The 17,819-nt window shown below is 30.0% G+C and overlaps 1 protein-coding gene across 12 annotated transcripts in view; it reads right to left on the bottom strand.

Moving 5' to 3' along the window:
* LOC123305567 (ankyrin repeat and KH domain-containing protein 1) overlaps positions 1-17,613 on the bottom strand; it is a 52,810-nt gene extending 35,197 nt beyond the window's left edge. For 8 of the 12 annotated variants that reach the window (XM_044887334.1, XM_044887332.1, XM_044887323.1 and 5 more), the window contains exon 1: positions 17,258-17,613. In XM_044887334.1, coding sequence (XP_044743269.1) covers positions 17,258-17,452 — 195 coding nt within the window. In that variant the 5' untranslated portion in view covers positions 17,453-17,613. The remainder of the gene's footprint in view (positions 1-17,257) is intronic. The other 4 variants (XM_044887330.1, XM_044887331.1, XM_044887326.1 and 1 more) reach the window with 1 other exon arrangement.
* Between the last annotated feature and the right edge of the window lie 206 nt (positions 17,614-17,819).

Raw genomic sequence — 17,819 nt, 5'->3', positions numbered from 1 at the left:
AATACGCACCGAATCGGGAAGAAAAATTTATAGGAATAGTTTTAAAATTAAAAATGTCACAATTAACGTTTTAGGACAAATTTTAATAATGCAGTAGTGAATAAGCTGAAAAAGTGTCGATAGCGGAAAAGTTGAGAAACAGCCCTCGATTTTTATGAAACTTTTTGTAACGTGTTTATAGAACCCCAAGTATTTTTGGTCGCTGAATACGAATCCAAAGATAGATTACACAGATTCTGCCACTTATTCCGCAAATCGTACCTTTTTTTACCGAAAATTCTACTTTTTAGAAGCGACAGAAAACGTGTAATCCGACAATGGATTCATAATCGGCAGCTAGAAATATCTCCTAGAACACAGTTTGGACGATAAATAACTTTGCCACTTTTGTGCCAAAAAGTGGAATTTCTGTTAAAAAATGGCACGATTTTCGGAATATGTGACAGAAACCGTGTAATCTGACATTAGATTCGTATTCAGCGATCAAAATTACCTTCTAGATGACAATTTTAAGCCAAAATAAGTATTTCAAAAAAATTTTGAAGTACATATGCCCCCCGCTTAACTCCTATGACCCCTCCTGACTAAATTAAGTTGGCTGAATGTTCCTTGGGGTCCTATAAACACTATGCTTACTGACTGCCCCATAATTTGTCGAAAGTTAAACCACGTCAAAAGATGACTATAATATTTTATGCTCAAAAAGAAATCGCATTAGAAGAGAGACACCGTTTTTATTTTATGACAAGAAATTCAGTTTTTCGAAGTTTGGAAGAAATAATGGGTAGATAAAAATCAAAAATGCCATGCCGAAAAATATGTGTTACAAAAAACAAAGGCAAACTCTCCGGATTGAATTTCCGTTCTTGAACCAATCATATTACAGACAAGTTTCAGAACTTTTTAGCTGTCAGCTTAGACAATAGAATGGGCTACATATGCGCAGTCGGTGTATTCAATTGCACGCAGTTATCTTTCACCGATTCCATTAAACTTTATGTAATGGAAAAACCACTAACAGTTGATCGTGTCAATAGAAGACATGCAATTCGTTTGACTGCAACCTTATCTTGCTAAAATTAACACAGTTGACAGCAAATCGATAGAGTTCAGATATTGGTTAAAAAAAACAAAATAATTTTAAGCAGAAATTCACCGAAATATAAAGAAAATTAAATTAATTATAGAAAACAACACTAAACTTTTATTAAATTAGTAATGAACAACGAAACTGGATGCGCCCTATTTTAAATAACATAAGTTTGAATCGGTCGGTAATCTTCGGAGTTGGTTGTTCGCAACGCAATATACACACAAACCAAAATCTCTATGCAAAAAGTGTATTATATGGGTGGTACATGGTAAAGTTTATATATTATAGACTAGGGTCAAATGTTATAGTTGGCAATCATCAGCGATTGTGTTTACTGTGTAGTCTAGTTATTAGGTGCAAATTTTATCAGTTATCAGTTATGAATGTGTGGCTATCTAAGAGTGAATATCTTTCTTTAGTTACGTGACGTCAAAAAACAAACGATTGCGTCATCAAAACTGTCTACACATGGTATTTCAACAATTAACCCAGTCAATTGTTTATTTTTAATTGTTATATAAACATTGCCTTAAATGTCCGATCAACCTTAAAGAATGTTATGCCCGACAGAAAAAAGGCTGCTTTACTAGCGTATTTTTAACTAACGTAAGCGCTCTCAAACGGAAGACGTACTTCTATTCGAAAGTCAACTATCTTAAATTAAATTTTCATGCTCTCTGAAAAGTCTTCAGATACAGAGAATTTTTTGTGGTTCTGATTTGACCGTCAAATACTACGAATGACTCTAAACCTACACGAAATGCTGGAACAAATGTCAATATGATTCATTAACAACTTTCAACATACAAAGAATACATAAAATAAAATAACCTTGGAACTTCAAAAACAACATTTTAACCCGGAAATTCAGTCGAGTCGGTAATGCAGCAGTCATTTATATTTATTTCTCAACCGCATTACACATTCATTCATTCTATTCTGTGAACTTTTTAAAAATAAATTTTTTATTTTTTGTATACCCTTCTCTTCTTAACATTTTATAATTTATTCAGAAAAATATTATTTTAAAAAGAAAAAAAACAACAACAAATTCTTAATTCAGTTAAACAATAATCATAAAAATGTTATTTGAACATCACGTGACCTCTATATACAAATATATTTTATTTGTCCATGTCAAGGATCTTTGCATTAACATGGTTTAGATCAATTATTTTTCAGCGCCACCTATAAATAATTTTTACTCGATATTTTATATTCTAATATGTGCAAATTAATAGGCCTACCTGTAGGCCTCTAGGTACCACAAGGGGGGCGATATCACCCAAACAAGTGTTTAGAGAAACACTGGTTTAGACTTCCCCACTAACAATTTGTGCATAGAAGTTAACAAAATATTTAGTATAGATTACTATTACTGCATATTGCATACAAAAAACTCGTGAGCAGCAGATCTCCATCATTATCATAATGGTTATATTTCCCCCTTATTATATGAACACAAGAAATATTTACATCAAAGGGCGAGAGGAGGAGTGGGGGGAGGGAATCAAGAATACCAATGAATACTTCCTTAATATCAACTCTATTCTCAGATAAATTTTCAAACCTCTGGCAGAAGCTAGAGGCGCGCAAAGCTTATAAAACTGCGACAGCCCATGGTTTATCGACATAAAAAAGTAGACAGAAGGTCTCGGCAGTTTGTGATTCCTCTTTTCCTTGAAACTAACTCCAATGTAAATACAGACTTTCTACGCTCCAGCTCAATTAGCGAAAATTCGAGATGTTTCTGCATAAAACACTGGCGAAGGTCCGTTGAGGAATTGACATCCCCGAAAGGTACTTCTATGATACTAGCCGAGACTACAAACCGTTTTTTAACACTCTAACACAATTTGGAAGATCTTCAAAGCCATAAAAATGTGCATCCTTTCTGGGAATTCTATTTAATTTGCAGAAATCAAACTCTACTTTTATAACACTCTTCTGCCTAACATACAACCTTATATGCCAAATTTTAGCTCAATTTAACAAAAAGGAGCCACCGAAAGTGTCCATAATAAAAGCGATTTATAACATACACTCACTTTTCCCCGTTGACACATTCGATAAGGTGCATAAGTCTATATTTTCGGGGAAAAGACGACTAAAAAAATGTAGTTTAAAGAGAAAGTAAGTTCGAGTACTGAGCTGTGTTAACAGCAACAACACTTATAACTGTTGGTACAAATAGTGTTGTTACTGTGTTGTATTTAATAACACTATGACTTGTGACTGACTAGTAACTCTATTGTAAGACTCACAAGTCACAAACAATACACAACATTCTTTGGCCAAAGCAATCACCCACAAGAACGATGACGATTGTGATGTCTATTGTTTATTTTTTGGTTCAGCAGTAGCGTATCTTTTAATATTAATTTAGGCTTTTGTTGGTTCATTTTATAACATACACCATTTGTCTACTTTTGGATACGTCTATGTTTTCGTTTGTAACAGGGGTCAATTCATTAACACCATCTGTTGGTGCATAAGTGAACGAAGCGATTAAGTATGAGATCTTAGCACTAGCGCTATCTGTTAGTACATATGTAAACAAAATAGGTAAGTATGACCCCAAGAAATGAGTTTAAAGATTAAGGATGTACGACCACCAAATAATATAAATTTTTAATTCTGATGGTGAATTATGCTATACTTGATAATATAAGACAAAAAGTAAGATAAAAAAAAAAGTAAGAATAATAATTTTTACCAGAATGATGCGAAATCCCTTCTTGAAAAAAATCTGTTAGCTACGACACTGTATATAGAACCAGGAAGGTTTTCTTTCCTTCTTTTACATCATTCAATCAACATGCACGTTGCATTTTTTAATAAAAGTGTGTATTCACATTCTCTATTGATAGATTAGAAACAAATTTTTTCTGTTCAAATTTCGTTATGGTTCGTAAATTTCATGTCAAGAAGTAACATTTTATAAATTTTATATTGGAAAATTTTGCGAAAATGTATTTTGCATGCAAATTGACTTTAAGAACAAATGTGAAAAAAGTTGATTAATTTCTAAACATCCTGTAGTCTGATCAATGCTTTTGGGCAACCACTATCTAAAAATTGTTGTCCTACTGCACCCTAAAGTCTAGATACTGTTTAGAGTGACGTCACTAAAATTAAAATACCTTGAATTTTGTGGAACTTGATGAATAAGAAATGATGTCAAACTTGTAAAACCTCTTTTTCATTTGGTGGAGGGTTTTTCCAAGATTCATGTAATTTTCAGAATTAAGTACCAAAATTGTATTGGGTTTTTATTAAAATGAATTATATCTTCGAATTACAATTTCTAATTTGTGATCAATTCGGAAAATTTTGGGAGAAGAACCTATTCTAATTTCTTATAAATTGGTTTCTTTCGTTGTAAAAAACAGAGAAATGGAGTTTTCTGGTTTCAGAACGTTCCGCGCGACCTTTTGCAGGCGATTTTGGTGCCGTTTTCTGGTATATCTCTGCTTCTATAGATGGCATTGAGGCGAATAAAAAAAAATTGTTTTTTTATGAATTTTTGCATCAACTTTGCCTGCTATCGCATCCTGGACATAGTAAAATAAGCTTAAAATCTCAAGAAAACCGTAGTCAGCTCCTATTTAATTTTTTTACACTTTTTTTTTGGCTATAAGTTAATTCTTTTTACAGAATTTCAACGCAATTCCTTCTTTTTTCGAAAAGTTATCAGAAGTTGAAAATATGAGGTTTGTGCAATTATTTTTAGTTTATAATTATTATTATACCATGTATATATGAAATATACATAGTATTATAAGTTTAGTCCCAAGTTTGTAACGCCTAAAAATATTGATGCTACAAAAAAAAATTGGTATAGGTGTTCATAAAATCACCTAATTAATCCATTTCCGGTTGTCCGCCCGTCCGTCTGTGGTCACGATTACTCAAAAACGAAAAGAGATATCAAGCTGACATTTTTACAGCGTACTCAGGACGTAAAAAGTGAGGTCAAGTTCGTAAATGAGCATCATAGGTAATTTGGGACTTGGGTCCGTAGGACCCATCTTGTAAACCGTTAGAGATAGAACAAAAGTTTAAATGTAAAAAATGTTCCTTATCAAAAATTAAACAACTTTTGTTTGAAACATTTTTTCGTAAACATCACTGTTTACCCGTGAGGGCGACAATTAGGGCGGAAATTTTATAATATGTACTATACTTGATTATCAGTTATGTATGTGTCACATGTTGGTATATGTAATGTGATAAAGAAATCAACACTGACTATACATGGTATTTCAACAATTAACTCAGTCAATTGTTTGTTTTCACTTGTTTTCTAATTTTTTTAACACAAAACGCCACTTTCTTGATTTTTGAAATTTTTCTACAAATTTTTAGAAAATTAAAAAAAAAAAACAATAAAATTTTGATTTCTTAGAAACAATAAATAACACGTATCAAACGACAACTGATGTGTATTGCTATTGTTTTGATCATCAGGGTTGTTTATCGACCATGCGGGTTTTCATAAAAAAAAACGCTAGATAGAGCATCTCTTGGAAAATCCAATATGCCGTGATATATATATCCCCGTATGTGGTAGGTTTTACATTGACTTCGATTTAAATTTCAACAAGTTTAAAGCTTTACATCTATAAATTTTTCAATCAAATGATAACTGTACTTGGAACAATGCCAAATATTGATAATTCTGTATAATAAAATGAAATTATAAAAAAATGTTATCACTCAAAATGTTGTTTTCTAGACTTCTAAACTTGAAAATTATAAATGCACAATTTATTAATCAATACTGAAATTTTATGTACAGAATGTATTCCAATTAAAAAAATGAAAACAAGTGAAAACTAATAATTGACTGAGATAGTAGTTGAAATATCCTGTATAGAAAGTGTTGAATGATCAGTGCTTGCAATATTTTTAAGCCGCGAACTAAAAAATGGGTGTTATAAGTTTGTCCGCTATGTGTGTGTGTGTCTGCCTGTCTGTGGCATCGTAGCGCCTAAACGAATTGATCGATTTTGATTTTTCTTGTTTCGTTTGAAAGTTAATTTGATGGAGAGTGTTCCTAGCTATATTTTAAGTGCAAGTTTAGGGCTGTCTATTTCAAAATCGGTTCAGTTTGACCCAATTGACCTATGTTGCTCATTTACGGACTGAAACTTTCTTTTTACATCCTGATCACGATATTTCAGCTTGATATCTTTTTTCTTTTTTGAGTTATAATGTCGACGGACAACCGGAAATAGAAAACTTGGGTCATTTTACGAACATCTATACCAAAATTTTGTTCATATTATCAATATTTTAAGCGTTACAAACATGAGACGAAAATTAGTAAACCTTGACATACAGTGTGTTCATTTCAAAAGTATCCATCCTTAATAACTCTTGATCTTATGTGATTATTGTTTTTAGCGAAAACACGTCGGTTTAGATATCGGGGGAGAAGTTCAAATATGGTTCCTAGAAAAACAATAATCACATCAGGTTAAAAGTTATTTAGGGTGATTATATTTGAAATAAAAACACATGTATATTTCATATATACAGTGTTTAAAAAAACTTTTTAAAGGGCAAGCTTTTATTATACTAAAAAGTAGAAAATAATTTTTTCTATCAGTCACTCATACATGACTATTTGCAAAAGCTTGAAGACCTCTGAATCATACTTGATATTGTAAATTGAGCGCCTAAATTCTTTTATAATCATGAATGAGTGGCTCATAGAAGTAATTATTTCCCACTTTAAGTACAATAATAGCTTGTCTTTAAAAAAGTATAATTTTTTAAAACTTAGAAAAATTTTAAAATTTTAAAGTGTTTTATATAACTATATTATATAACTAGTTATGATTCAGTTTGAGGCTATGGTTAAACCTGAAAACCCATATCGAATTCAGTTTCGGCATAAGACGAGTATTTTTGAATCTAAAACTTTTCATTTGAAACATTTTCCTCGATTAATCGAATTTCAAGCATATGTCAAGTTTTAAAAAAACACCCTATAGTTATTTTATATTTGTAAACTACAGGTAATTTCGCTCAAGTATAATTAAATAAATTTTCCAATATCCTTGGTTTTTACAAATATGGCTCTTAAATGTCATAAAAAGAATAAATGAAACACCCAAAAATATAAAATCGTGGGCAGTTTGAAAATAGCAATAGCAATACTTTAGATAAAATAGTTATTAGAAAAATGAATTGGCAATATGAACATACTTTCTTTATTTGAAATATATGCTTTTATCGTCTTATAATTAACGAAAACAAAGATGGAAGGTATAGATAGAAATAATATATTAATTACGATAAGTAAGTCTATGTACACGCTACGATGCTGTTATATTTTATCATTATTTGTATTGATGTAATATTTGTATACTCCCGTACAAAAAAATGTAACAATATACAAAAAATTCATTTATAAATCAAGCTTGTTCAATTTTCGATGCGGGACGGTTTCGGCAATCTCTTTATGATATCCGGGTCGCACGATTTTGAAAGACCTCCGGCGAACCTTCATCCAAAGTATTTCGAAATCCTATTTTCAATCATTCCACAGATCATTTCTTTCCCGACAACAGACAGACTAGGCCAATTTGACCCGCGTACGCGACCCGCGTTGCTTTTCAGGAAAAGATACCGCATACCATATTATTTCGATTACAACTAATCCGGTGTAATCTAAATTGTAAATATTTTTTCATTATGGTCTAGTTTTAGACATGGCTTATCCGTCCTATCCGTCCAACTTAGGTTAAGTTTTGATATCAATTACATTTAAGAAACGATGTTTATATATTTCGATGTAATTGAATGAATACTTGGATGTCCGAGCTTGCTACGTGCTACGTTTTTTTTTATAACATCTGAAACCTAACCATAGTGTTACAGTGTCGGTAAAGCAGTTAGTTGCTATCAATTTTAAAAAATAATAGTATTACTATTACTACTCGCCAATAGATGTCAGGAAGAGACATATTTTTTAGTTATTAATGAAAACCCGGATAAAATGACGTTTTTTAAAAATAAAACCTAGCTAGATAAATTTTTGACCTCAAAAACCGCCTGCATACTAAGTTTCATGAAAATCGTTGGAGCCGTTTCCAAGATTCCAGACATATATATACAAGAATTACTCGTTTAAATATATAAGATTATAGGTAAAGGTTAGACTAGGCACTATTGATTTTAAGACATATTTTAACTTTGTAAATTGATTTAAATAATAAATAATTTTGAAGCTGAACTTTTCGATGTTATTCCAGATTTTCCAGGTAAATAGGACCCCCCTAAAACGGGACATTTGGGACAAATGACCGAAATCATATTCAAACTTTAATAGCATCATTGATATTAAAAATATTTTTCATTGTTTTTATTTAAATCTGTTAACGTGAGTAATTTTTTTTTGATATGTTACCGTGTAAACGTACAAATAGTGTAGCATATTTAATAATGCCAAGAATCACGGTACCAAAACATAATCATAATAATAACAACTAAAATTAACTATAATATTATAATTGATTAAACATGATTACTAACAAAATAAATTTTTGTATTTTTTTTATATTTTTAATTTGAGTTAATTTGTACAACTTTTATTTTAAATAAAATTATTATTTTTATATTTTTGAATTCTTTTATATTTGAAACTTTCTCACGATTTAATAATATTTTGTTGCATAGTAGTAGAGAGCTAACGTGCAAAGTATAGTTTTATTTGTAATTTTAAGAAATACGACTGTTTGTGATACGTTGAAACAGATCAATATCTATTTATACAAAATGACCCAAAAATAATATCTGTTTTGAAAACTTTATAATAAAAAAAATTATTTGTTTGAAATCGGTTGATTCCCTGAAGAGCTACGATGAATCACAATTACACTTTGAAATAGATCAATATTTATTCATACAAGGTGATTCAAAAATTAATATACATTTTGGAGTTTAAAAATTACACTGTGCGACAAAAAAAGGGATCGGACTAAATTTTGTTTTATCACTTCAAATGAATAATTTTCACTTCACGAATAGAAAAGTGAAGTTGATTTTTAAATATCTTGACTAGTATGCAAGATATGAAAGTTTAAAATTACTAATTGAACAAAGAGGAAGATACCCACTAGTGACGTCATACGTAGGTATCGCCATAGAGATTACATATAAAACTTTGTGTTGCTAAAAGGAGATGGACAACCTTTGAATGCATTCTTTGACTGCTTATAACTTCTTCGTTTTTTAATCAGTTTTTATTTCCTTTTCAAATTTTGTCATGGTATCAAGTCTAGTTTTACATTTTTATGGGTAATATGGCCAATTCCACAACAGGATTATTCCCTATTTTGGCATCCTAAATAATATTTCCTATGAAATTTAATCTGTCGAACACGAAATGACAATCAGTGGCGGTTTTTGACCTTCTTAAGTTTCAAGATTTTTTCTAGTCATGAATAAAGCCTTGAACTTGAGAAGATTTAGAAGGGACGGCTATGTGAAAATCAAAATTTCCAAGTTACATTCCCGAACTGAACCAGATATGGGTTTTTTTTTGTTCAGAATGAGCCCTTGAGATAAAAAGCAGCTCATAAAATAATTTTAGAATTTGAAAAGTGAAATAAGTGTAATTATAATTAATATTTGTTTTAATTCAAATTTCTACACCATATCCCAACAGTATCTAACTTAATACATATGTATATCAATGGTATATGAAAATACCATAGAATATTAGACTAGAGAATGCCATGTCCCAAAACTTCCGATATGATGCATGAGAGAGAAGACTGTCAGTGAGTTCCTCTGTATCCTTGTCTATTTCATTGGCTACATATTGTTTCCATTATTGGAGAGACACAAAATCTCATGCATCATATGATTATGACATATGACAAGGAAACAGGGGAACTAACTGACAGTCTTCTCTCTCGAGTTTTCTATGTATAATATTCTATAGAAAATAGATTTGATTGCCATTTTCGTAATCAGCAAGTTAAATTAAATAGAAATTAGTTATTTTTATCAAGGGTACATAATAAAAATTAGAACTGGCCCTGACCCTAAACAATAATATATACGAATACAAGTTCTTTAAGGCCGTATTTTTTACATTTGATAAAAATTCATTCCAAGGTTAAAAATATTGTAAAAAATTCGAAACGATTTCGATTTATGTGAGAAAGTAACAAAAAAAGAAAAACAATTATTAAAATTTAAATATTAAAAACAATTGAATTTGATTAAAACGTTATTATAATTGATTGTCACGTGACTCATTTAAATTTCTGTTCGTTCATCTTCATATTACAATTATTTAATACAAAATACAAATAACAAACAACAGGTCTGAGACGGTCTAAGAGCTGAGACGATCATGATCGGTCGGTCATCTTCAACTTTAATATTATGATTCGATGTGTATAATATAGTCTAGAATCGGGTGTAGTATTTAACAATCACTTTAGAATGGATTGTTTTGGAGGCTTTTTTCACAGTATAAGAAGAGGTTGGATTTTAACAAGGCTACATTTTTTTCGGGTCTGTTCGTCTACTTTCGTAAGTTTACGAATATTCGGCTCTATACGGTATAAATCGTTGAAATTTATCTGTCAAAAATATTTGTCATAATATTTAATTGTGTATTCATTTTAGTGATAATAATAAGTAGTTATTAATTAATTTTAATGTTTTATTTATATAATTTTTATTGAAAGCATTCTTACTAGTACAGTAGAACCTCGATAAGTTAAAGTCCAAGGGAAACACAAAATATTTTAAGTTATAGAGGTTTTAAGTTATCAAGGGTCTATGTTAGGTAAAGGTTAATAAAGAGGTATGTACATGTTTCTATCTACCCTAGTTAATATAGAGGTATGTACATGTTTCTATGTAGTTACTAAGGGCCTATACAGAGATTATTTATTTAAGTTATAGAGGTTGCGTATTTTAAGTTAGAAAGGTTTTGGGCTCTGATGGGAAGGGAACATAGTATTTTTTGAAGTAACAGAGGTTTTTATGTTACCGAGGTTTAAGTTATCGAGGTTCTACTGTATATAGTAAGTATAAAATATATCAAGGTATACTAAGTTTCGTTCCAAGTTTGTAACGCTTAATAATATTGATGGCACCGACAAAATTTTAGTATTTGTATTCATAAAATCGCCTAATTAGTCTATTTCCTTTTGCTCGCCTGTCTGTCTGTTACCACGATAACTCAAAAACGAAAAGAGATGCCAAGTCATAGGGAAATGGTGTTAAGAACGATTAACATCTTTTCAAATTTCTAGTCGTTCTGAAATGACAATCAAATACCACGACCGTGCCTAGTCCGTATCAAGTTCATACAAACGAAAAATAACTTGATAGTAACCTATATAATACATAACATGCTATAAGGTATACTCTTACTCTTCAAATCGATAACTTAACGACTTCATAACGCCACTTTATTTTCTTTTAAAAATATAGTCACTGTCATTTTTAAAAAAACTTTTTACTTTTTGTAACATAGTTTGTGTTTCTAGATTGTTCTGGGTTCTTAGATTAGAGCTGGATACTATGAATGTATATAATTACAGGGTTGTTCAGTAAGATGTTGCCACTTTTACGTATTTAATTTAATCTTATTTTTTTCAAATACATATAAGTGGTAATATTATTATTGAACAATCTTGTATAGGGTTTTTAAATTCGAAACTCTTAATTAGAAATGAAACAGGGTTCTATGCCATTTGTGTACTCAAAAAAAATAAAATATTTTTTTTTTAAACCCAGATTTTGACCTAATTTTATCTTCTCTTTCCATTTTTGTACAAAAAAGGGATAAATAAAAGATGTTTTTCTCAGCTGTCACAGTCGAGAGTGAGAGGAAACGATGTCTCCTTCTTTTCTATCACTGTCCAGCTTTTGCCATTAAGAGATTGGTTCATTTGAGTCAGTATTTCTTTCACGACTTCTCCGATTTGAAATTCGTTGTCGTCAAAGCATTCTTGCTGTTCCTAAAAAACCCCTAATGGTTCATAGAGTAGTAGCTGGGGATGGGCTAGCCTACTTTTTGGTTATCACAACGAACCCTATGTTCTAAGTGTGTCTCATCCCAGGACAGTCCCTCTAATCTAACCTAAGATGGTTTCAAAACAAAAGAACGTTATACATTTCCTGTAGCTAATAGATTGATATTTTAGCAAAATATATTTCTCCCCTTCGGGCGAAATACACAATTCCGCTTCCGTCGAGCAGGCAAGTAGTATACAAATCTCGGGAGCAAGTAAAGAATGTGTCAGATCTGATGTTTATCAATCTCGGTTTCGTTTCGGGCGACAATAAACATGAAACTTGCCACATTCTTTACTTTTCTTCTCTAGATGTGTAATATATTAATTTTAACGTGTTATTAATTAAAATTATCTGTAAATGCTAGCTTGTAAATACACACTTTCTTTATTCATTGTTTTAACAAACATTGCACTGAACTAAATTCCAAATAAAGTTGAATACTGAATGACTATAGAGTAGCTACTTCCTGGAATACACATATGATTATCGCACAAAATATTTTTCAATTTAACTAAAAAAATTTTATTATTAAAATAGACTCAACTATTCATAGACAGTAGTTTATCAATCAACTCTATTTGAAGAAAAAAAATGAGTAAACGTCAAACTACCTCTATATACTACACAGACCTCAAAGGTTAAAATTTCGAAATTTATTTAAATCTTTTTGGCGTACACGATAAAATAAATTTTCCACAGGCCGGAAAAGAGGTCCTCCGACTGTAATGACAATTTTAATTTAATATTTTCTAGATCGTGATTTTGTGTAGTCACCGGGATTTTTGTGAAATTGAACTTTATTTTATTTAAACTATTTTGGGGTTATAATTTCGTGATAATAATATTTGAGAAGTGTTAAGTACGTCCTTTCATTTGTTACCTAACATATCGTTTAATTAAAATTTGTTTTTAGTTCATGAGTATGTCCTCTAGAGGACGTCATATTCAATCTAATGTGACGTCACATAGCCTATAACCAGCGGACGATCAAGGCGCATTTAACGATACCTCATTAGTCAAATTATGATAACTAGTTTAGAAGCCATGAGGGAACAACGAACATACATTCTTACCGTTCTAAAACATAGCCCTCGCCATTATCGGGGTAAAAATAAAAATATATTTCGAAAACTTTTCGACATCAGCGAATATTTTTGCAAATATAAGCCCTCGAATGCGAGTGTGTTATTTTTATACGGGATTATTTTTTGAATCATTCGAAAGTGGCTTTGTTTTTCAGATTTATATACGATTCGATTTCTAGAAAACACAACCAGAGGTTGAGATCTCAGAACCATGTTTTTTGTTTGTACATGGAGGTATGCAAAATGTGCATGCATTGTGAACTGATACTAATGCTAAATAATAAAGTATTTATATTAAAAACCTTGAGCATAAATCTACATACTGCATACTAGACTGGTAAAAATGTATATTTTTATTATTAAAAAATATGAAATTATTTAATTCGGATGCTGTTTTATCCAACTATTTAATTCTTATCTATGATTTACGCCATTTATAAATACTATGACAATTTATGAATTGAATATATTGAGTGAATCACAAAGTTTAGAAGCTAATGGAACTCATTAGAAGTTATATTTAAATATTGATTTTTTCAAAAAGGCGAAAGATTGGGAACAGTCAAAATAAACAGATCGGTTGGAAATTTTATGCTTAACAACTTTTATTCAAAGTATGTTTTCTCTAAAATGCACAAAAATCTCCAAAAACACGGAAAATTATACATTGATGTAGATTTTCAGAAAATATGAAAGATGAGAAAAATCGATCGTAAATTTTAGGCCTGATAAGTTTGGACTGAACTATTTTTTCTCTAAAATGCATAGTTTTCGAGTAAATTCCAAAAAAATGTGGAATTTTACCGGTAAACCGTAAAAATTGGCAAAGGTGGCATTGCTACATCCAAAACTTCAGTAAATTTCACTTAACTTATTCGGACTATGAGCATGATCCTTATAGCCCAAAGATAAAATACTGAAATTACATTGGCTTAAAAGGATCATGTTCCTTGGCCAAGCTCTAGGCACCTGGTCGAAGGTGATTGGCTGATGTCACAATTTGACAGATACTTAGAACCGTATAAATTGTAGCTACATGAAACGATGATTGTGCAGACCGTCACCAAATTATCAACGAGTAGCATACACAATAAGATTAATTACGATTATTTATTTCACACTGACTATTTGATAGTCAAAATACGTTATTTCTATAATACAAGAATTGTTCCAGGAAATAGGGACAAAAATCAAAATTTATATCAACATTATTGTTTCAAAATCCTGGGACGATCAATACTGATATTGTATCAAAAATATTGACCGTGTGAATCTAGCCATAGACCGGTAATTATTGCCAATATTACTTGATTTTTATATTTCAACCATTTCGAAAACCAACATCAATTAGGAAAAACTAGCTAACGGTAATCTTATCAGGACACATAATAAGTTATTCAGAAGGATATATCGACAGTAATCACCTAAAACTGATGATTTTTTCGAAACTTTACGTCAAAGACAAAGAAAATTTCGAATTATAGAACCTAACTATAAATTAACACGCAAATATTGTATGTATAAAAGATTATTTCGATATATTTATCGATTTTCGGAGGTGCTGACTTAACGAACGTCGTAATATTACGAAATAATTTTTTGCAGTAATTATCTTAAAAGTATGAACGGATGGAAATTGATAAATTAAATCAATTAATCCCAAATACGACAAAAACACGAGAAATAAATAGAAATCCTAAATTAATTCACTGATCGATCTGAAAACCTTTTTCATTTAACCTCAACTGACAATGTAAATCGATGAATAAAAATTCCTACATAATCAAAATTCGAACATATCCAAAACCCATCCAATTTAAATGACATCACTTTTCCATTTAATTAATGAAACCTTTTTAAAGAGATCACCCTATATTCATTCAAATTTTCAGTTAGATTTAGATAAATATTTCATTTTTCCGTACACGTGTCTGATTATGAAAATATTAAAAAAAAAATGTGTACACAAACCGACCTAGATTACAAATAATTGCATTCACCCAAATGAACGACATTTTATTTATTTACTTTTGGTAGAAATTTCGAGAACTAGCTTTAAGTGTTTCATCTTAATTTAATTCGATCTAACCAAAGCCTTTTTATTGATCATATTAGGAATTTAACTTGAAATAATTCCATTTTAGAAATTTAATCTTATTTCATGGAAAATTTATATGAAAAAACTTGATTTTCTTGTTAATTAATTAATTAAAAGTTTAAAACACCGTTTCCTAAATTCACTTTATCACTAATGTAGAGTAAAATGACAATGACAATGAAAATTTTCGAAGAAACACACGCAAAAAAAATTAAGAAAATATATTTATGTCTAGATGTGTTATCAATCATTATTTTTAGAAAAAAATATATAAATAATAAATAAAAAACAATAGTATTTTTTATTTATTACAATGTATATATCAATAAATATGCAGAGACAGTGGCATCATCTATGAGCTACATCTAATACTAATATGTATATAATTGGCTACATTTAATATTAATTTTAATTGAGTGGCCATCTGTAGATTCTTTCAAGTATTAAAAAACTTCATAATGAAAAATACAAAAAACGTGATAAGTAGAATAACTAAAAAAATTATGTGATATTAATACAAGTACCTATTGAAAAAATTTTAATTATAATTGTTATTTAATTTTAAAGTTATTAATTAATTGTTATTAAAGCAATAAAATGACACGACGTCATACGTTGACGGGTCGTAAAGAGCGTGATCGTAATCGATCATTAATGCGTGATGATCGGAAACGACGAAAACAAGATCAAAAAGAATTATATCTTTACCAAGATGATATTAATTTTAAAATGTATGCAGAAAATTTTAAGATTGCTCAAAAGAATTTGAATTTTGAAGTATGTAATGTATGTCATCGTCGTTGGTTTGATTTAAAAATTAATAAAGATGGGTTTTGTTGTATTTCTCATAAATTTAAAATCAAAAATGAATTGAATAGTTTCACAGCGGATAATAACATGGATCATGGTTTACAACCTGATGTTTTAAAAAAATAAACGTTTGTTGAGGAACAATTAAATAAAAAATATTTGTCAACAATTGAAGTATAATTTTATTTTAGAAATATCTATTTTATGTGATACCATTCGCGAGCCATTACAAAGTTATACTTTTAGCTAGTCACTAAAGAAGTGTAAACTGACATATGAATCGAATGGAAAGTTTTCGAAGAAACACACGCAAAAAAAAATTAAGAAAAGATTATTTTCTAAATTAAAAAATACCTCAACGATTACATATTATATCAAAGTTCAAAAATATGTCAACAGTATTTATATAAATGACGAATTAAAAGACCAATGGAATTCTATAAATTGTGTTAAACTATACAAACTCAAGTAAACATTAAATGCCTTCAGACATTTTAGAAACAAAACACAATCCGATTTCAATTTGTTTTTAAAAAGAAACAAAAGAAGGTAATTAAAAAAAACACATACAATAAAAAAAAAACTTTGAAAACACATTCTTTCTCACCTGTGACAACTGCCAAAAAAACAAGAGTTATGATGGTAGTCTGAATCACCCACATGGCAAAGTTTTTATTACGAAAAATAATCAATAATTTAGAAATTTTAAAGCACTCAAAATAAAATCCATATTGTAACGAAAATAAATCATAATAATATATTTTATTATGAATTTAAAATCAAGAATGATTTGCAAATGTCTGTAGTACAATTCACTTTTAATTCCATTGTGTGTCGTTTTAATGCTTACATAACTGTACTTTTACTAAATAAAAAGTTCTGACATTTTTTTTAAGTAAAATTCAATTACAAACCTTATTAATTAATTTGGAAATTTTATTTTAATACGTGGATTGAACTAAATATTAAAATAATAGGGCTGAGGACAGGCATTGTGTTGGCTAAACATGACTGCCACAAGATGTCTCTCGCAAGTTCATTGAAACTTGGGCCTCGAGGCCTTGCTCGTCATTAATATCAATTTAATTTATTAAAAAAAAACTAAACACCTACCTCAGAAACGCTATCCTCTTCACTTTCCGATGAATCTGACATAAATCGCGGCTGTTCTGAAAATGTTTCAGTTTCAGATTTTGTTGGACTCGATATGTTGGATTGGGGAGTAGACGATTTTATTACACCGTGCTGTCCATTCACTTGATCCTGTTTTTGATTATCTGCGACGGCTCCTTGTGCTACATTCTGCATTTTTATCTATCCTCAATAATATACGACATTAATCTGTGTTTTAATAACAGTTACATTCACCATAAAAACACTTCTTTTAACAATATTTTTCTATCAATTTGTCGTCATTCACTACAGTTAATGCCCGCCATGTCTATATGGCGAAGTTCCCGGATGCCTTCGTCTGTCGTTCGTGCTCGATGCTGCTATCTGATGCATATTTATTTTACTATTATTTACATTTATTTTGGACATATGCTACCATCTATTATTTTATTTTGACTACATTATAGCACCGCCTATTTTAAATTTATTTGCAATTATTTTATATATTTATCATATTTAATTTATTTAATAAATACATACGATCGAATTATTTTTAGTTTTA

Source organism: Chrysoperla carnea, chromosome 1 (genome assembly GCF_905475395.1).
Source record: "Chrysoperla carnea chromosome 1, inChrCarn1.1, whole genome shotgun sequence".
Lineage (NCBI taxonomy): Eukaryota > Metazoa > Arthropoda > Insecta > Neuroptera > Chrysopidae > Chrysoperla > Chrysoperla carnea.
Note: the sequence above shows the minus strand (reverse complement) of the source record. Positions and strands in the feature narration are given on the sequence as shown.